This window comes from Polypterus senegalus, chromosome 3, assembly GCF_016835505.1.
Source record: "Polypterus senegalus isolate Bchr_013 chromosome 3, ASM1683550v1, whole genome shotgun sequence".
Taxonomy (NCBI): domain Eukaryota; kingdom Metazoa; phylum Chordata; class Cladistia; order Polypteriformes; family Polypteridae; genus Polypterus; species Polypterus senegalus.
Genome location: NC_053156.1, coordinates 231,970,703 through 231,993,392, shown reverse-complemented (window position 1 = coordinate 231,993,392; position 22,690 = coordinate 231,970,703). Strand labels below are relative to the sequence as shown.

At 38.4% G+C, this 22,690-nt stretch overlaps 1 protein-coding gene across 4 annotated transcripts in view; it reads left to right on the top strand.

Moving 5' to 3' along the window:
* The window catches only part of lad1 (ladinin), an 89,260-nt gene that overhangs the window by 24,675 nt on the left and 41,895 nt on the right, over positions 1-22,690 (top strand). For 3 of the 4 annotated variants that reach the window (XM_039748728.1, XM_039748727.1, XM_039748725.1), the window contains exons 1-3: positions 6,933-7,018; positions 8,611-8,742; positions 15,984-16,224. In XM_039748728.1, coding sequence (XP_039604662.1) covers positions 6,975-7,018; positions 8,611-8,742; positions 15,984-16,224 — 417 coding nt within the window. In that variant the 5' untranslated portion in view covers positions 6,933-6,974. Of the gene's footprint in view, positions 1-6,932; positions 7,019-8,610; positions 8,743-15,983; positions 16,225-22,690 lie in introns of those variants that run through there. The other variant, XM_039748726.1, reaches the window with a different exon arrangement.

Here is a 22,690-nt window from a genome sequence, read left to right as displayed (position 1 = left end):
TCAGGATATGGAACCAATGTAGGAAGCATTTTAAGATGGAGAATCTTTTATCTGTGGCACCTCTGCATGAGAACCACCTTTTTCAACCCTCGCAAACATATACAGTTTTTAATATCTGGAAAACATTTAGGATTAAATTGCTTAGAGATCTGTACATAGACAACATCATTGCATCCTATGAACAATTACATTCCAAATTTAACTTTCCAGCAACACATTTCTTTCACTATCTTCAAATTAGAAACTTTATCAAACAGAACCTGCCCGATTTCCCTTATCTCACACCTTCCTCCATGCTGGAAAAAATATTGCTCAGTTTGGAGGACTCAGACAGCATTTCTGCAATATATAAAATTATTTTACAGTCCCTCCCTTTCAAAGATCCATGAGGACAATGGGATAAATATCTATCACTCAACATATCAGAAAAGGAGTGGAAGGTAGCAATGCAGAGAATTCACTCAAGCTCCATTCGTGCAAAGCATAAAATTATTCAACTTATATAAAATTACTAGCAAAATACCCGTGCTTTGCAGCGGAGAAGTAGTGTGTTAAAGAAGTTATGAAAAAGAAAAGGAAACAATTTAAAAATAACGTAACATGATTGTCAATGTAATTGTTTTGTGACTGTTTTGAGTGTTGCTGTCATCAAGGATTTGATTATCATTATTTCTCTCAATCAGGTTCATATTTGGAGGATGTGTTGTGTTCAAGTTATATTCCGTGTTTGCCAACCGTTGTAAAGATAACAGGTTTCATTCATCAAAGTGTTCACTACCCAAATCGCTACTCGTGAATGTAAGATGTTTAACAGGCATTCCCGGTATTAAGTTGTGAATTTTCCTGCGAATATTTAGCGGCAGCGTGTCTATGAACTTGTGGAATCTCTTGCGAGTATTTAGTGACAGCGTCTTGTAACGGATGTCACAAAATTTTTTATTGTGTGCCTTTAACTGTTTTTGCCGCATGCTTCCTTTTAGAGATTATGTCCCAGTAATCAACTGTCTGTGGGATATCTGTTTAAGAAGAATTGGGGGAAACTACGCCTGTGGATCCTTGCTAAATGTACCATGGTGTGACGTAAGAGGAACTGACTGTAAAAAGGCAAGGAGGCGCGTATTTTAAACGAAAAGGGAGAAGACAGCGAAGGAGTGGAAAAGTGAGAAGGAAAACTGTTTAAATAAAGAAATTTAAAAGTGGTAAAGGAAGGAAGACTCCGTAATAAGGCCGGTTGGGTGCACGTAGAAGGTGTAACAATAAGATTGTTAAGCCTTATGATAATGTTCCCGCACGGAGGGTTTAGGGAGACGCACTGGGAGAAACATAGAAAAGGGAAGCCCATGTGACTGTTCTGCTGTTCTCCTTCGACAGTTCTGTGGCTCTGCATATTTGTATGCACCTCTCTAAAGTCGGTTTGTCTTCTATCAGTAATCTTTGTTGCAAACTTGCATCACTGGTTCCGCACACAATTCGGTCACTAATAAGGGAGTTTTTAATCTTCCCGAAATTGCATGTGCCTGCTAACACTCTCAGATCTGTGACATAGTTGTCTATATTTTCTCCCCTTCCCTGATTTCTTGAAAAAAATCTGAACCTCTGTACAGTTTCGTTTATTTTTGGGTTGTAATGTTCATCATATTTATGTATCATCAAGCTCATGGTTAACTCATCAGGTCTTACATCATCGGTCAGCGCCTGACACAATTCTCTGCCGCTGTCTCCAATAAGATAACAGAATAATCTGACCTTAGTGTTTTTCTCTGCCTCCGGCATTGCAAATTCTGTGTATAATCTGAACTCGTCCTTCCATGTTCTTATGCTTAGCATCAAGGCTTTATACCCTGCGTCTTCTCATTAAACTTGTATCTCGCGAATATCTCGTGCGATCCTGCGATGTCCACGGCTTTATTTAATTTTAGCTCAGACCCGGCACTTAAAAGTTTCTCTCGCACTTTCGCTGAGTTTGTGCCAAACACTATTCTATCCCTGACCATCTCATCTTTATTTGCATAAGCACAGCCCTTCACCAGCAATTTTAACTCCATTACAGCAATTTTAACTCCCTTACAAAGTGATCAAAAGTCTCATTTACACCCTGCGTCTTCTCATTAAACTTGTATCTAGTGAATATCGTATTCGTCGCAGGCATGACAAACCCCAGCGACAGCGAGTCTATGAACTTAATTTAAACTTAAGGTTTACACCGTGCTTTGTTTCTGCAGTAGCTGCACTTATGAATATGCTTGTATATGTCACTCGCGTCATATTCTTTTGCTGCCTTCTCAATTGTGTAATGCATTTTTTGAACAGGTTTCATTCATCGAAGTGATCACTACCCAAATCGGTACTCATGAATCTAAGATGTTTAATAGGCATTCCCGGTATTAAGTTGTGGATTCGCCTGTGAATATTTAGAGGCAGTGTGTCTATGAGCGTAATTTAAACTTAAGCTTTACACCTTGCTTTCTTATTGATATGTGTACAAAGGCTTGTTCAGCATCAGAGGGTTTCCGCAGTAGCTGCACTTATAAATATGCTAAGAACAGTCCTTCACCCACGGATATTTACTTTATATGGGCAGGCACTCAATTACATGGGAAGCGTGATGATGCGGGACGCAACTCCGTCTCACACGGTGACCGAGCAGCAGGCTATGGCCATACATATGGATGAAAGTAGGTTCCAGTTAAGCATAGAATTTCGAAATGAAAAAACCTGCCTAACTTTTGTAAGTAAGCTGTAAGGAATGAGCCTGCCAAATTTCAGCCTTCCACCTACACGAGAAGTTGGAGAATTAGTGATGAGTGAGTTAGTCAGTCAGTGAGGGCTTTGCCTTTTATTAGTATAGATATATTGAGCATATCTGTCTCGCTTAAAACTGTCCAAAATGTTTCCAGGGCAAGATCCAACCTGTGAATGCTGCAATCAAGTCGCAGCCTCACTGGGTCACGTCTTTTGGGCCTGCCCCAAATTAACACCATTCTGGATAAAAAATTTTAAGTGCCTTTCAGACAGCCTTGGTGACACAATTCCTCCTAACCCATTAACAGCTGTGTTTGGTGTTTTTCCAGATTGTCTTAAAGTGGAGAAGAACAAAGAAACTATGATTGCCTTCACTACACTATTGGCACGCAGACTTATTTTGCTAAACTGGGAGAATCCTAACTCTCCTCGTTTAAGTCTGTGGGTAACTGATGTTTTATACTATTTGGAATTGGAAAAAATTAAATTCTCAGTTAGAGGATCTGTGCAGAACTTTTTCAAAACCTGGCATTAATAATTAATTAATTAATTAATTAATTAATTAATAATATTTTAGAATAAGCTCTTAAAGCATTGAGGAAATAGATTTTCTTCCCATTTTCCTTTTTTTTTATCCGCCTATTATACTCATCAATTTACAGTATGTATTTTGACCAGCTTTAAGATTTACTCCGTTGGCCATGCTCTCTTTCTCAGGGGTGGGGGTTAGGTTGATTTGTTTTCAATCCTATTTTTTGTAAAAATGTATCTATCGGTATGGAATGATTACAAGAAAATCAATTGAATTAAAAAAAATAAAATAATAAACAATAGGGCATCATGTGTATCTAAGCAGCGTCCTCATTATGTAGGATAGGATGTAGATGATCTGTGGAAAAAAGCTCCTCCTCAGTCTCACTGCATTTGTCTTCAAGCAATGGAAGCATTTCCCTGATCACAGCACAGAGAAGAGGCTGTTGTTGGTATCTTTGATAATTTTCTTTGCCCTGGTCCAACATTGCTTAATATCAATTTCCTGTAAGTTAGACAGTGCACATCCAGTGATGGATTCGGCTGACCAAGTCACTCTCTGAAGAGCTTTACGGTCTTGCTGCATGCTGTTTCCAAAACAAACAATAATACTTCCTGACAGGATACTTTTGATGTTCAATATGGAAAAGTTCTTTAGTATCTGGGAGGGCAGTTTACAATCCCTGAAGCATCTGAGGTCACCTTCTTCACCAAGATGTCAATGTGCTTGAACCAGGACAGTTCCTCTGTGATGTGGACACCGAGGTATCTGAAACTACCCACCATGTCCTCCATGTCTGACTGTTAATACTGTGGGGATGGAATTTCCTTTGCTGTTTTCTCCCAAAGTCAACAGTAAACAAAACTTGCTTTGCTGACATTCAGGACAAGACTGTTGTCCTATTTTCAGTGTGACAGACTCTCAGTCTCATCTAGATAAGCCTGCTTGTTGTTGTTAGATATCAGGCCTGCCACAGCTGAGTGTCACCTGCATACGTCAATGATGTTAGAGTCATTTGTAGCCTTCCAGTCATATTGTAGAGGGAGTACAGCAGAAGAGTCAGAACCCAGCCCTGTGGAGCCCCTATATAGAGAATGAGGAATGATGAATTGTGACCACCCACTCAAACCACCTGGGGATTCCTTCCTTTTTTCCTGCAGGGTTTATTGGGAGTTTTTCCTTGTCTTCTTAGTGAGTTAGGCAGGGGGGCTGTCGATTAACCAGGGAATTGTTAAACTAAAACCCACTGAAGAGTGATTTTGAGCTATACAAAAATAAATTGTTTTGTATTGTTATTACTTTTCAGATAGTAAGAAACCCAGCTGCACATTGAAATGCTTAGATACAAGTCACTGAGCTTGATGAATAGCTTAGAGGAGTTTTGTGTTAAATACTGAACTACAGTATAGTCTATATATGGGATTCACATGTAGTTCTTTCTCCTGTTGTCTGGGCGGGTGAGTACTATATGTAGGATCAAGGTGATGGCATCATCCATGGATCTATTGGAGTGATATGTGAACTATAATGGATCTAGTGCTTAGCACTGAGAATATGAAGAGAATATGTAATTCTTAGCTAGTCTCCCTAAACATTTCATTTCTATAGGTGTTAGTACAATGGGACATTAGTTATTTAGGCAGGTTGGATGTGATTTATGAGGTACACGGACAGTGATGTATTTATGACATACTGAGGTAAGGAGAGATTAAATAATACAGTGAACACTGGTGCAAGTTGATTAAAATTATGTCCTGGATTGCTGTATAGACCTGCTGACTTTCTGGTGTTCACTGACCTGAAAGCTCTCCTTATGTTTTGTTCCAACACAGTAAGCATGGTTTCCTCACATATGTGCTGGATTGCTGGTTGACAATATCAGCAATCTCATCGAAGTGCATGTGGAAATTAACCGGCTTGTCTGCCGGAGAGGTGTCAGCACTCACTGTGGTGAGGACAGTTACATTATCCTCTTTAATAAAACCCCTGTGTGCATCCAGGTGTCCGTGCGTGTGTGTCTTTTGGCGAAGTGCACATGTGCGGGCTGCGCCGTGCATCGTACCGTGCCCCACCCATGCGCGCGGCACTGTGGACGCACACACAGTGGAAGCCGGGCACACAGTGAATGGCCTAGCTGCTGCCGAGCATGATAAGTAAATAAAGCACACACACTAGAAGCTGGGCACACAATGAATGGCCTTGCCACGGCTGCGCATGATAAGAAATAAAGGACAACATTGCTGGGAAGAGTGCTGATTGGGTAGTCGCGGCCACGCACATAAATCCCGTTGCTGCGGAGACGTCACACATACAATAATCAGCTCCACGCCAGCACAGATTAAAATACTTGCTGAGGAACTAAACAGTACTTGCTGGGGAGACGCCACAGGCACGATTATCAGCTACACACCACACATTACATCAGTTTCTGGGGACACTCTGCTGATTGCCCACTGTTGTGAAAGAAAATTAAAGTCATATTATGGACAACAAAGTCAGTATTACTGTCAGAGAAAATATTACGGACGTATCTACTAACAACATGCCACCCAAAAAAAAGGACACGTCAAGTAGGACAAAAGACACGGACAATCAAATCCTATATAAGCAACATCTCCTGGAAGAACAGTCAGCTCAACAAGTAAACATCAACAAAAGAAATGCTGAAAGACAAAGAAAAATACGAGCAAATAGATCGATTGAAGAAAAATGACCGTCAGAAAAACGCTAAAAGAGAAAGACTCAGAAGAGCAAACCTTAGAAATAGTTGGCATTTACTTGCCAGAGCCAGTATTCAGACACGGTCAGTTATATGTTGCATTATCAAGAGTTAGAAGTTTTCCAGATGTTGTTGTCAAGGTTGTAGATGGTCCTGAACAAGGCAAACTGTTGCCAAACTCAGGCAGAATATTTACAAGAAATGTTGTCTATAATGAAATTGTATAGAAAAATTTCATGAGGTAAAAAAATAGAAAATTTTACCTAAATATCTTCTTCAGATATTGTGTCTTACAGATTGTTACAAAGTTTTACACTAAGACAATATTAATTATACTTACTGTGTTGTCATATACATTTCTATTTTATTTTTATTATTATTTTACTTTAGGCTTCTTGCAAAAATATTTTTGACAAAAAAAAAAAATTAAGACAACAAACAGAATGACGTCAAGGTCCTTGCCATTTAATATAGACTGTTCCTACTAATGTTTATGCACTACTGTTCTAGCACCCGTTATTGTAACGGGCTTAATGTCTAGTAGTCTATTATTGTCCAAAGACCTTCCACAAGCACCTGGGATAAGAAGGCTCAAATTATTCTTTTACCTTTTCTCCATTCTGTCATATGGAATTTTTCACATGGAGACACCAAATTGGGAGCACATACACAAATATAGAAGGCAAACAGAAACAGTACACAGACATATAGGCACACTCACTCACCCTCAACACCAACTTGTGATACTGTCAGGGTGTGTCAGGTATGTTTGCTGTTTACTTTAATGGCGTGTCTCAAGGTTTTATGTTGGCATTCATTCACACTTTGTGTTTGGAAATTAAAAAAGTTTCCAGCCTCTTCCGGTGTAGGAGTCATCTGTTTAGTATTTGTGTAGGTGGAATTCAGGTTATAAAAGTGCAATCAGGTTTGGGAATGAAAGGAGACTTAAAAGCTACTTAGTTAGTCAGGCCTGATCTCCTCATGTTTACGTTGATTTTCGTCAGGTTTGCAGATCAAAATGATTGGTAAGTCTAACTTGCCTGGCATGAGTGAGTAAGTTGTGAGCATGTGATGGGGCGAGGACCCAACCAAGGTGGGCAGCTGCCTTGCGTTCAATGGTGCTAGGATTGACTCTACCTGAGAATAATCGAGTTCCCAATGTGGATGATATTTGATTGGTGTTCATCATTTTTGGAGCTGTAGATCCTTTAACTGTTTGATCCCTAAAATTTAATCTACTTCTGGTGTAAGCCATTACATCCAAACTACTTTAGTAGCTTGAATCCCTACTTTAGTCTGCTGATCAAGATCTTCATAGTACAAAATTATTTGTTAGCTATTTTTCATAAACATTGGTCAGTCCTTACCTGCCATAACTAATAATCCCCATTTTGTTTTACTTCCTGTTATCTTTCTTTACCTATGCCTTAGCCTTTAAAACTTACTATTCTGGGCCGCAGAATAAGACTTCCACTGCATCAATTTTTGCTACAATAACAGCAGGCTATCATTGTTACACAGCAGTTATTGACCCAGAAGGAGGATAGCAACCAGCTGGCCTAAGTCAGCTAAACTTTGAATTTGCTTGTTTCAAATGCCTGGGAAGCCTAGGGAGTTTCTTGTCTCTGTTAGCTGGCAATTTCATGTTCCTCGAACACAGCAAATGTTTCTAATCTCTATATAATCTTTCTTAAAATGTGTGTTTGTTACTTACTTAAAATCTGAATGGTTACTTACAGTTACAGCTAAAAAATGGTACTGTTGCAATTTCTTGCAGATAATGTAGCAATTCTTCCACAAAGTAGTATGACATTACAAAATGATTTGTGTTCATATATATATTTCATTTATTTACATTGGAGAAACATGAAAAAACCTAGAAAAAAAAAACTTTTTTTCCCAAAAAAACTAAAAAAAAAAGAGACTAAATTATCCGAAGTTGTAAGAAATAATTAGATTGTAGTGGCCAGCAATGAGTCCTGATCTACATTACGTATTTGTGGGGAGATTTGAAAAGAACAATTGAGAGAAGATGACCTGGCTAAAGAAGAGTAGCGGGGTGCTATATACTCACTCACAGCTACAGGAAGAGCTTGACTATAATTATTCTATTCAAAGGGTGTGCCACCAAATAATCAAATATAAGTCAAGAATGCTCAGAATTTTGTCTATACTGTTTTTGGGGTCGTGTGTGAAATAAGATTAAATTTGCCTATTTTCTTCAGATTTTTTGGTGTTCTTCCATTGTGAGTAAATTAAATACATATTTTTTCACCAATCATCTTATAATGTCATACATTTTTTGGAAGAATTGCTGCATTATCTGAAAAAACTGCAACAAGGCTAATATTTCTGGCTACAACTGTACTTGATTGTTACTGTATCTGCGCAGTGCTAAGTACCAATGGGCTGAATTGGAATCACCCATCATCCCTCTGACACCCGTGCACATGGAGTGTCCAGCCTGGGCAGACTGGTGTGGCCACTACATCATGTATACCTGGAGCATGTGCACATTTCATGGCTAACTTGTTTTCATAATCTCAAAAATCTCATTCTTGTTTCACAAGAATCACCTATGCCAAGTTGACATCAACCTTTCTTGATTTCATTACAGCTTGACACGACAGTGGACAGTGGAGGATGAGGAAGAAGTGGAAAGGGAGAAGAGGCGGAGGAATCGAAGCTTCTGCTCCACATCTGAAGCTCCTGAAGAGGAGGCGCAAGCTGCAGCTCTCCCTCATCACAGGTACTCAACAATAGGACATGTGGGTGTCAACTGGGAGAGGGGATTACATCTTTTACTGTATTTCTCTCATTTTCCTTAAATGTTCACTAGCATGCACATATTATGTTCCGTGTGCACTCAAATGACACATCAACGTGGTGAGCTGCTCACGTTGATAGAGCCTTTGTGACTGTTGTCACTACTTCCCAATGATGTCAAGCTAGCAGCCCGTGTGGTGAGATGACACACATTGTCAGTGACATTGTTAATGTACTGTAGATTCATACCTTCTGGTTATTTCTATCTTCTCACCGTCCAGCCTCCATGCTATTCTCTGCTTGTGATGTGCCTATTAAAAGTGCTGCCGGTATGGCTGACATTCAACTCGCAAGACCTGTTTTCACTATGCCTGTTGGGAATTGCCTAATAGTAACACAATATATGTTCACAAACCGCAGGAGGACACCATTGTTTGAGAGGCTAGTTTTACTGTGTGTCCCTTCAGAAGGAGGGACGTAGTTGTGTTGATATGTGTTGAGTATAGTAAAATTCTTAAATGTATTTGAATTAAATATGCTACACTATGGGCCATAAATACTGCCTAAACACACATCACAATTCATCTCAGCAGACTAATATGAGAGTGAGAGCTCAGACATCAAGTATCTTGATAGTAAAAGAGTGATTTTGAACTTTGATGGTATCAGTGATGGGACCCCAGGTTAACACAGTTCATGTCTAAAGATGGTCCTCATCCGTGGGATTTTATTGTCTGATTTTTATTTATTTATTTAGCCAACACCTTTTCTCAAGCAACATAGAAGAAATAAGAACTATATCTGAGTTTTTGGCAAAGTACTGCACAATTACCCATCATTTGAGAAACTTTAATAAACATATAGAAATACCATAATGATAGCACAAGGACTAGATCACAAAAGTGGAATCCATAAATATAAGCACAGTGAACCAAAAGAGAATTGGCTTACAAAAGAATACAGTAGATCCAAAGTTCAGCAGAAGAAATCATATATCTTTAAGAGACACCTTAAAGATAGTAGGCTGGGGTCAAGCAGTTCCACAACTTGAGAAAAGGAAAAAAGAATAAAGCTGGACTGAAGATATTTTACGCGGAGATAAGAGAAAGTGTTGAGCAGAGTCATACAAGGAGCTGTGGATCAAGACATGTGGTTGGAATTTCATTCAAGTGACAAGGGCAATGAAAAAAATAAGGCATAAGATACGTTAGAGTGTAATGATAGACAGAAGGTCTTATCTTTCTGGACAGCCTGACAGATACCATAGAGTCTCTACATCATATAGAATTCATAGTCCAGCCATGGAGTGGCACACTTAGAGATGAGGCTAAAGAAGGAAAAAGGCCAAGTCAGTGACTGTGATGGGTGGGACTGTTGGAAAGTGTCATGCAAGATTGAGCAGAGGTTTGTGGCATAAGGTGAACTTGAGGGCAATATTCTCATAGCAATATTGAAAGAAAAGCTGTGGTATGAAAAGCAGAAAGTAGTTACAAGACCTGGAGAAGGTGACTTTAAGATTATAGTCGTCAATGCAAGAGGAAGTGGACTAGAGCCACGGTTTTCAAACTGTGCTATGCGTACCACTGGTGGTACTTCAAGTCATGCCAAGTGGTACTCGTGTGGTCCTTTATTTTCCACGAATCGATGTTGCTAGAATGCCAATATGTTGCATATAATCACATATAGTATAAGTATACTACTGTAAATGCGTGGAAGACTCCAAGCTGGCTTTTATTAGCGCGGGCACCCATTTCCCAAAAACCTGTTACCTACTGATGTCTTTGGTCTAAAATTGGAATAGCACAGAAATAGACAACAAGTTTTGTTCAGCCGGTGAATCACCAGATGTTGGAGCAAATGGATTATTATGCCCCAGGTGCCCAAGCTTAAACCCTCGCAGGTTTAATCTCAAGTCTACCCTTTTTCAAAGTGAATTGCGAAATTACCTTTTCGTGTCTGTTTCTTTGAACAAACGAAAGAATTTGGGTTGAATTGACAACTGGCTTCTCAGCATTCTCATTTCTTCAATTTGATTTATGGTTTGTCTCAAGGAAGGTGGTACGTTTCCGATCTGCGTGCAAAGTGATTTACCCGCCATTTACCTATTTTACCGTGTTGTGTCATGCGTAGTTCTTTCAAGATGGACAAATTTGTTATCAGAAAAGTGGCAACATCTGTGCAAGAATCACAAAGAGGCGGTTCAAACAGCAAAGTTTCCGGTGCTACCGAAACAACATTTCCACTGAATGCTGAGTGACGAGATACACCGAAAGAACAACCAAAAAAGAAAATAAAGACAGCCCAACCAAATCGCAAGTACAGCAAAGACTATTTGCAATGGGGGTTTTATTACATTGAAAGCGACACTCATCAGCAGCCTGTGTGCGTTATCTGCAATGAGGTACTGTCAAACCAGTGTATGAAGCCATCCTTACTTCAGCGACATTTTACAACTAAGCACATAGATCACAACAGAAAACCGTCGTCGTTTTTTGACAAAGAGGTCCAAAAACGAATTTTTGAAGCGGCAGACAGTGTTCAGAAAAACAAGAAGTGTGCCTGACAAGTGTTTGCAGGCATCATATGCTCTGTCATTGCTAGCAGCAAAACAAAATAAACCCCATACTGTCGTTGAGAAACTTGTGCTTCCTTCGGCAATAGAAATCGTATCAATCATGTTCGACGACAAAATGGCCAGCTTTTTGAAAAGTATTCCATGTTCTGATAACACTGTGCAAAGGAGAATTAAATATATATCGGAGGATTTGATACAACAGGTGGCTGAGAAGATAATTGCAGCTAAGGAGTTTTCGATGCAGTTGGATGAAAGCACAGATATTTCAGACGAAGCCCAGTTGGTCGTTTTTGTTCGTGTTCCAGATTCTGAAGATATTATCGAACGTATTTTGCTTTGTTGACCTTTACCTGAGAGAACAACTGGTGAGGAAATTTTCAAACATATCGATGATTTCTTCCGCGAACTTGATAATCTTTGCTTTTGGTGCATTGCAATTTGTTCAGATGGAGCAGCAGCAATGACAGGAAGAACAGCTGATTTCATTGCGAGAGCAAAGCAACAAAATAATTCAATAGTTTCCTCTCATTGCATCCTGCATAGACATGCGCTGGCATCGAAGAGAATGAGTGAGATTTTGCATGAGACCTTGAATGATGCTATAAAGATGATTAATTACATCAAGAGCTGCCCTTTGAACGTGCGGTTGTTCCATCAATTGTGCCAAGAAATAGGTTCTGACCATAAGACGTTGCTTTTCCATACAGAAGTTCGATTGCTTTCAAGAGGAAAAGTTCTGATGAGGATTTTTGAGCTCCGTAATGAAGTGTATCTTTTCCTGAAAGATTTGTCATCCCTTGCAGATAAGTTTGAAGATGTGTCATGGGTTTGCCGCCTTGGTTACCTTGCAGACGTGTTTAAAAAATTAAAATGAAAAACGAACTGAACGTGTCTCTCCAGGGATATGGACACAACATTTTTACAATGGAAGAGAAAGTTTCAGCTTTTCATAGAAACTCTGTTTCTGGATGAATCGGGTCGCAAATGGAAACTTGGAAATGTTTCCGATTCTCTCGGAATTTCTAGCAATTAATGCTGCCGTCGATACAAAGGAAATACAGAAAGTTATTAACAACCATCTGAAGAAGCTCCATTAGGAATTTGTATCATATTTTCCATTCTTGACGTCAGGAAGCGACGTTAGAATGAGCTGGATTACATCGCCGTTTAATATGGAGAACATTATGAGTGCCTATCTTTCCATCCAGCAGCAACTGATATTGACAGATATGACAGATCAGCATTTCCAAGAAATGTTCAAAGAAAAATCAGTGACAGAATTCTGGAGTCAAGTGAGGAAAGAGCATGATGAACTTGGTGCTAAGGCGATTACAGCTCTGCTACCCTTTGGCTCAACGTATCTATGTGAAAAGGCATTTTCTTCCATGACAAGCATAAAGACGAAACCAAGAAATTGTTTGTATTTGGAATACGATCTGGTGGTCTCGGTAAGCACACTTTCTCCACGGATCCAGGACCTGATGACAAAAAAAGAGCACGTTTCACACTACGCATGGCAGTAAGAGTGAGTAACCTTACAAGTGATAATGTATTTTGCATGTGAACAAAGTTATTAAAATTCTTTTCGTGAGCAAGAATCTGCCATCATATAACCGCGCATTTGACTTTTCAGTCGTTTTACCTGTTTATACACCTCACACTTTTTTAAAACGATTCTTTAATTAGTTTAATATCACTTTAACATCATAATTATAGTCATTATAGTGATTATAGTGACTTTTTCTTCAAAACAACACGGGCGTAAATTAACGGTTCATTGACAGTGGTACTTCAGTTTACTGGTCCTCGCGGAGTGGTACTTGTTCAAAAAAGTTTGAAAACCATGGGACTAGAGGTAGCTAAGCCAAGACATAGGGCATGAAAGAGGGAATAGAAGTCAGAGTCGAGGTGACAAGAGATGTGGGGAATATATAAGGGATGAATGTAAAGGGAGAGTATTATACAGTATGGATGTCTCTGTGAAGGAACTTTGCAATTTAATTTACCTTACTTTCTGCAAAGCCCATAACAATTTTTTTCTACCTTATGGAACAATATCCAGCCTTCCATATCCCTGAAATGAAAGGAGTGGGTGGATCGGTAGATAGACTTTCTCCCATGTAGACCTTTGTCAAGTCCTTTTATAAATGTCACACCCTATAAGAAGTGTCATGCCAGCATGTAGACACCTATATGCCATTTGCCTTTATTTATTTAGCAGATACGTTTATCTAAAGCGCATGAGAACACAAAAGTTTGAACTATAAAATATCATCATCAGAAAAAGCTAACTAGATATGATACTTGTACTAAAATAACAGGAAAAATGTAAAGACTGAAATAAAGGAAGTGACAGGAAACAGGATAACCTACGATAACACAACAACAACACCATGTGGTAACATTGTCTTAGTAATCATTTTAGAACACTATATAAATTGAACTAGAAGCATGACCATTAAAAGGAAGGCTCATTTTGATATGTGGTTGCATCAATACTTTGAAGGTGTTTTTCTATCTGGCCCTGTGCTTTTTGCTCAGTTTCTTTGTATTCTTGAACATGTGTAGTTGTTTAGTGATACTGTTTTCTTTGTTTTTATAACTGTTGTCTTTTCAATATAATTTCAGCAAATTTTTCAATTTTAAAATGTCTGGTGAATTTAGTTTCCTAATAACCATACGAGTGAATATATCACTGAAGTAACTCTGGTGTATTCCATGTTGTTTGACTTTTTGTCTTCCCAATGTGAATGTTCATTTTGGAGCTCGTTAATGTTGGTAGGTACCTGCACTGTTTTTGTTAAAATTGTTAATTGTCAGGAGTTGGACACAGTTAAGGAAGCATACTCTACAGAAAATAGAGAATAAAAATATGACAAAAAAGAAACACATCTCCTTATATATAAAATTCAACATCTGTCCGCTTTTCACAAGAGAACTACTTTACAGATTTAGATTACTTATTTTTTGTATAATTTGCTTGAACATTCCAGTTGATTTTGCAACTTCTGTCATCGGGCTAAGTATCATAGTTTGCTTACAGGAACGATATATTCTTGCTAATCCAAGACAGTGGCTGCAGGCTGAGGAGAGGGGGAAGCGTGACGTCAGAAGTGGGGAGTTGGGCTTATTTCTGTTATGATGTCCAACTTTGATTATCTTTTATGAAAATTCCTGTGCAGTTCCTATTAATCTGTATAGGGATTACATGATTTTAAGACTCAAAGAATTCAAATATGAGATTTGATTCTTTCTAGAATCTGTGTTGAGAAAGTTCATTATTTAATTCCTTTTTGTGATGACTCGTTTAGGAGCTGCTTTGTTAAGTTTCTATTTCTCCGTGATCTTGCCCAGAATTCTCTGCGGTGCACATATTTGTGATGGTAATCTGATGAGGATACAAAGGACACCCAGGTGTTTCTAGGGTATCCGAACTTGAAGGATAAACCTTGTTTCACTGCAATAAAAGATCATTATTTAGTCTTTCTGGATTTTCATATCTCCACCATTGTTTTTGACTCTGACTTTTCTGATTGTATTTTGGCTTTGATGAAAGGTCTTCTTGACTGCCAATTTTGATCTTTAGCCTATTTGATTTATGGTACTCCTAGTTATTTTCATTTCATCTTTACTGTCTCTTGTGAGATGGTGTAATTTTGAATTATGTTTGTTATTTTTGTTCATCACATGACCATGATTATTGTGCTGTTTATGTCACAGGATGTGACAATTTAAATATGACAGTGGTCCTTTACTGCTTATCTCTTGGTGGGTACACTTTGCTTTGTGCAAATCTCTATTAGTGGTAGTTAGCTTTACTTGAACTAAGCACTAGCGTCAGATTTTGCTCTTCATTTTGAACTTATTTTTGTCCTCAACTTCTGACTTTCGTTTTGCTCTTTGGTTTTGGTTACCTGGTGCTTTAATCTGCCAGTTCTGAACTTTTGCCTGTCCCTCACTACAAATATGTATGTACATTTTTATTTCTAATATTATCTTTTCATCTGAAATTATATTATCTTAATGGTTGGACAAGCAGTGTTGAGATGTCACCCTGTAATCACACATCATTTACATTTTCACTTACTCAGATGAACACTGAAGCTCAGGTTCAAGACCTTTGCACCCCTTCTTCTGTATTACTGAGGCTTTTCACACCCTTTGCTTCTTTTAGAGCATTCATCTTCTGTTTGCTGGCTTTACAGACATTCTCACTACTCCACTCCTCTGTCTGGCTGGGCATACATCACCATTGTGTTTTAAAGGCTAGTCAGTGAAGTGCGTCCTAGTTATTGTTATTTCTGTTGTTAGAAATTGCGTAAGAAGATAAAGACATAATGCTGTCTGCACTTCTTTTTCCTTCTCTCACCCACAACTGACAGGCAATTGCCCTAGGCAGATCTTGTGGAGAAAAGCCTCTCTTGTTATTATGTAGGAAGGTAAACACAAAGCTGGCAAAGTGACAAGGCCCAAAGGCTTTTAATGACTGGTTACGTTGATCGGTTGATTGACATGCACTCACTTTCTTCTGTAACTTGGCCAGATGACTCCATAGTTATTTTAAAAATTATCTGTCTGAGTAGAATGAGAGGCTTGTGGTTTGTTTGATTTCTGTCTAAATTAATTTTGAAATCCCACTTCTCTTACAGTGCTCGAGATGAGCCAGACACTGCACATTCCAAAGAAGGAGACCTTCACTTTTTGGACATGTTAAAATCCAGAGAGGAGGAGAGGCAACGAAGACAGCTGGAGACTCTGATGCAGCAAAGAGAGGAGGACGAGGAAGGAACTCTCAGAATTAAGGGAGAAGATGGTGGCCAACAAAGGAGTATGGCAGAAACACAATCAAAGCAGGTGTCCTCTCCAGAAAATAACTTCATGGCGGTTCCGGTAAGCTAAACAGCAACTCTCAGAAAGTCTGCTAAAGGTCTGAACATCTTCACACAACAGTCTTCCACTCTAAATTACCTTTAACATTAAACAGGGAAGCGGCTCTGTGGAGCAGTTGATAAACATCGATAAAGCTTCAGTTGGTAGCACATTCACTATCTGTTTATGTTCTTGTAGGTACTCTGATCCCCCCTTCTTCCAAAAGATAAATTGACCCTGTCTGAATTAAAGTGCCTGGGCATCATCTCTTCTAATTCTGCTTTTTGTTCTGTACTCATTCCCCAGAACTCCTTGCAGGACAAGTTATGGATTATTTGGATAAAGAGTTAATACCTAAACATCTCAGTATGTCTGCTAGAATGTGGCCACCAACTACAAAAAAAAGTAGCTTGCTTTTCAAACGAAAACATTATTGTATCATCGATAAGTGAGAACAACCATCCATTGAAAGTAACCATTTATATTGTTAAATACAAACTGTTACAAAGTTCACATTTTGAATTTTGTGCTACATTTGCTTATTCTATATATTTATAAAAAAAGTGTACAATTAGTCCTTAGTTTTTCTGTGACTGACCTACTGGTGCATTCCATTGTGGAGATATCACCACATTTCTCATCTTCAAGACTTTGCGAATGGGTTCAACTGGACTGTGGAGGCTTAAAAAATTTTCTAGTGGTTGATGTGAACTAACCCTCAATTTTAATTCACTCATCTTTACTTGGCCACATCAGCTGCAAACAAAGAAACTTGGATGCGTCCCTAAATTTCTAGCAACTGAAAACAAAGACAGAAAACATCCCCACTCACTCTGGCTCACTATTTCCAGCTGTGCCATATTTCATACTGACTTCTGTCGGTATGAAGAGCTGTTTGTGGTGTTGTTTTAATGTGGAGTCAATAATGTGCAACAGACAGCTGACATGGTCCAAAAAACTTAAAGAGGTCCAAAGAAGCAGTTGGGGAGCCAACCGGGCCACCCTGTTTAATTTTCTGGCATGAGTGTGTGATGGCACCATGTGAACAAAAACTTAGGCTTTTTGGCCCTGTAAATTGCCTTAACTGGATTCTTCATTAATGTGTTTGTGTTCAGCAGGTTGGTTCAGGAGCTCTGTTCTTTTGAAAGTCCAGGTACAAAAAAGACAATTCCTTCCTGACATACCTGTAGTTATAAGCCTTCAACTAGAAGCTATGGTGCCTTCTATAGATGTTGGGGATTGAATGCACTCATTGGGTGCCTTCTTGGTTGAGATCCATAGTGACAGTGCCCCTTCCTGCCCTGGTGTAGTATTGCATACATTGGAAGAGCTATGAAGGTGATCTGCAGGTACCCATGTGTGATATAGCTGAAATACAGGAAGGAAAGTTGGTGTAATTATCTCAGACAGGCAGAGCTGACAGGTTCTATAGTTATTTAGTTTCATGCTGGTTTTGTGTTTTTTTTTAGTTTTCATTTTGCATTGTATGTCTGGCAGTCTTGCATTGTTTCAAGGATTTAAATGTTTTGACAGCACATGGGGTGTGACTAGAAGACACAGTGGACATGGTCATAGAAGTGGGCATATAAAGCACAACCTCTGACCATTTCCATAAACTCCTCAGCTTAATGTACTAAAGTTTCCTGCTTGAGAAAATTTAATAGCAAACATGTAGTCAGTATGTTCCTCTTTTTTTTATCTAGACCAGATGGTCCCAGATCCACACCAGATGCCAAATTGGGAGAACAATTTATGGAAATGTTCTAATGTGATGTACAGGGATATTTTTTAATTACTTCACTTCATCTATCTGATGGTGAAGTGTGCTGATGAAAAATTTCAAGAGCACCAAATCACAGCAGTGTCCACCACAGAGGTAAAGTGGGTCATGCTCTTCTAAAGCTAGTTGTGCTCTTTTGTGTTTGAAGGTGAAGACCTAAATAAAGGAAAGAAATATTCTGTATGGCTGTTCATTCAGTCATTGGGCAATTTGGAAATGGCATGGTGGTCTGCCATAGCTCAAGAGGGAAAGTCATATATGGATAGAGAGGGTCTGTTTTTGTCTCAAGTTAAAAGGTTCTTGCTACAGATCTGGCCATCATCAGAGTAGGTCTGTTGAAGCCATTTAAAAGCAGAGATCATGAGCTTTGTGTCCAAAATGGCTACATTCTTTGGGGTTCTAGGGTTGTTGTTCCTTCTGCATGCCGCAGGAATGTACTGGAGTAACTCCATGAAGCTAATCCAGGAGTTTCTTTTTTTTATTGATTTTAATTAGAAGCAAATAACATTCCATACAATCAAGTCAAACTTAACACACCAAAATTCAACCCACACCCGAAAGAAAGAGAGGACAGCCAACAACCAGAGCAAATCTTTAGAAGCAGGGAGGGAAGAGAATCATTTTTCCTGATATAGACGCTTATTCTAAAATGTTTTGATTTAGATCCTGCCATATTTCTCTATTGTAAAAAAAAAATCTTGAGATGAGACAACACTATTTCCAAGAGATTTTTTCAAGTCCCATGAGACAAGACTATTGCCAAGATATTTTATCAAGTCCCACCCTACTCTCAACCATTAACAGCCCACACCCATTGTCCTCTCACCTCTCACTCGTGTGAATGCTTATGTCAGACACAGTTTCTGCACTCTGAGCTCTTATAAATTTTTACATTTTCTTCACTTTAAGTTCCCAACAAAAGAAGACTTATTATGTCCCAATCTTAATAAAGAATTTCATCCTGAAAGGTTATCAACAGAAGAAATGAGTACACAGGCAATCCTAGTACTGAGAAACGATGAAGTCAAATGAATTTACACAAATATTAACGATCGGTTACATGGCAAATTGGTTACATGGGTATCAATAGACTATGCTGGAACAGTTGGTGGTGATGGTGTGGAAGATGAAAACATCAACTTACAGTATCCCGTAGAATACGTTAAGTTGTATTCAAAATTGGTCGAACAATTCTGACATGTAAAATTTTAACAGGCAACAAGAAAGGTAATGTAGTACATCTTCCGTGGAAAACATTAGACACCAAAGGAGATCTTGATATGCTATTCGTATTACAACATTTACAGTTTCCCATTAGAATAGCTTTTGCTATGACAATTAACAAATCACAGGGACAAAAATTTTAAAAAGTTGGTTTATTTATTAGAGGGAAAGAAAAGACATTCACTCATGGGCAGTTATACGTTGCATTGTCTAAAAACTTGCTGTAATGTACTGTAAAATAGATAGGTCTATTATGCATATGTAACAATTTCCAAAAAAATAGCAACCTACTGTATTTAAATTGTACATCTGCTTCCCCATATGCAAACGGCAGAGCCATAAAGTGGCTAGTGTGTAGCACCTGCACAGGGGTAGGCAAAAGATGCAAGCAGGGGGCAGAGCCCCCTAGTTTTAAAAAAGTTTTGAACAGATCCTCTAATTGAGAATTAGATTTTTTCTAATTTCAAATATGTATAGAACATCAGTTACCCTCTGACTTAAAAGCAGTAGGGTGGGATTCTTCCAGGTGCGCAAGATAAGTCTACTCCCCAGTAGTGAGGTACGTCTTGGATCACGTACAAATCGGGTTACGACCAAAAAGTTCGTTTTGCATCTGTTCACGACCACACACTCGGGTGACGAACAAGCCAGTTTCCCTTCCGGTTCGTACGTGCCAATGATTTCCGCACATGTTCAGTCTCTCCCTGTGCATTAAGCAAGAGAGAGAGTGCGAGAGAGAGAGAGCGTGAGAAGGCAGTTAAAGAAGACAGTAAGGCTGAGAAGGCGGTTAAAGAATGCACCAGGCTTGTTTTTAAAGAGACTGCTTTGAACATTGTTTTAATGTCGTTGAATTTAATGAAGACTTTTTCTATTGGATTTTAACCTCCACTTCACTTCAGTTTTTATGGGATCATTTATTTATTGAAGGATTCTGAAAGCACTGCACTTTATTTAATTTAGACTTTATTTTTGATTGTTGTTTGTTGATTTTAATAAAAGCACTTGGCACTTTTTGCACCATCCGATTGATCCATTGTAGTGCCTCACTGTCGTGCTCATCGGTAGCTTTACCGACAGTGACGGGTTTAAGGGCTCCCGAAAGCGAGATGGGAGCATGCAGCAAACCAGCATCGTCACAGACTTTAACTCAAAACTGTAATCTCCTCTCCACCCAGTTCCTCCTCACTTCTTTCATGCCAGCACTTGACTCATGTAAGGTTAGTTTTCTTGGTTGTTTATGGTTAGTTTTGTATAAATTCTGGATTTTTCAAATGTTAATTTTTTTCCCTGTGCTTAAAATTAATCAAAAAAAGTGTTTACAGAGAGAGGTTCATAATGCTATTGCGTTTTATTTTTAACAGTTTTCTCTGTTCAAGGTTTTCTCAGTGTTATTCAATGTTTTTACATTTAATTTACTACTACACTGTGCATTCTATGGTATAATTAACTATTTTTGCGCTTAGAAATCTTTAAAAAACATATTTACATACAGCTCATACGGTCCGGAACGGATTAATTGTATTTACATACAGTCCTATGGGGGAAATTAATTCGGGTTTTGGAACGAATTACGGTCGTGACCCGAGGTTCCACTGTAAAGGCAATTACATTTTGTTTGACGTTCTCAACAGTACTTAATCCCATCTGGTAGTACTGTACCTCAAACACAGTTGTTAATGGATTACAGGCATTTAAAGATTTTTGTCCAAAATGTTGTTAGGTTGGTGCACGCTCAAAACATGGAGCACAGTAAGTCTGGAGCTCGACTGCAATGTTCAGAAGTTACATCTTGCCCTTGGATATATTTTGGACAATTTTAAACAAGATAAATGTGATTAATAAAAGATTTTAAGTTGAATGATTGAGTGGTTTGCGCATATGGAACTAGTGTGTATTATGTGCAACGCTGCTTTCCACTCCTTTTCTGAAATATTAAGTAAAAGATCCTTTCTCCATTATACTCTGAGATCTTTGAAATGAAGGGACATGTACTTGTATTGCATGTTTTTATATATAGTAGAGATGCTATATGAGTCAGGAAAATTGGGCAGGTTCCATTTAGAAAAGTTTCTAATTTGAAAGTAGTGGAAAAATTGTGTTGATTAGAAGTTAGATTTAGTGTTTTAATCCGATACATTTTCCAAACATTAAATATTGTATATGTTTGAGAGGGTGGAAAATAGTTGTCATGTAGAGTTGCAACAGGTAAGAGCTTTTCTGTCTTAAATTGCTTCCTACATTGGTTCCATATTCTGAATGAATGAAGGGCAATTGGATTATTAGTGTATTTACGATAATTTGTATTTACTTGTGTATGGAGCAGGATATATAAAGAAATACTGCAAGATTTCAATTCTCAAGCAGAAAAGGCTTATATATATTCATTAATTTGTGTCGATGTTCAGGGGCCTTATGCATAACACTGTGTGTAGAATTCACACTAAAACATGGCATACGGACAAAAGCGGAAATGTGTGTACTCACAAATAAATTCAGATGCATAAATCTGTGTGTATGCCAACTTCCACTTTCTCCTGCTGTATAAATCCTGGTCAGCGTGAAAATTAATGCTCATGCATGCACCTGCGGCCCCACCCCATCTCCTTCCAGAATTACGCCTCTTAGAATATGCAAATCAAAATAGCTCTTAAGTTCAGCATTTTGTGGAAAAACAATGGCAAAATCACAGGGGAAAATATAAGAATTTCAGCACGTACCAAGTCGAGGCAAGGAAAAACGTGCTATTTGTTGCTTTAAACAGTGGTATAAACAACAAAAGAAACTTGATTGAGTGACATAGAGTGGCAGAGAAACTCGAAAGCTCAAGTTCACAAAGTTGCACAGTTCCCAAAATAAAAGAGAAGTCAGATATCAAAGTCGCAGTGAAAAGGTGAGTCGTAGCCCACAGTCTGAGTGTCATATAGAAGCTTATTAGGGTACAGAGAAAAGAAAAAAAAAATAGGGACACCTTAGGAAAGAAAGCTCGAAATGTCAACTTTAATTTTGAAATTTTCACTTTAATCACGTAGTTTATTTTGTCATTAAAACAGAACATCAGAACATCAACATCACTTCATCTTAAAATTGTTTAATTTACTAGCTAAAATCCCATCGTAACTAAAGTAGCATGTTAAATGTTTTGTTTTGTATGTGTTCTTCTATGTGTGTGAATCACTACATGCTTCTTAAACAGGTTTTTTCTTCCTCCAACAGGACACAAAGTACATTACATTTATGATATTACAGGTCGCTGAACAATTTAAATACTAAGATGTATAGTTGATGTCATTTTCATGATGATAGGAATTAATGCATGTATTAAACATGGGAACATGGTGGTGCAGTGATCGTAATGAACTGGCGCCCCATCCAGAGATTGTTCCTGCCACACACAAGATGCTTGCTTCGCAGTGCGCAACCTTAAATAATTTATTTCAGCAGGATTGTCTCTTTCAAACGGGCTAACGTCCAATTTCTGTCCTT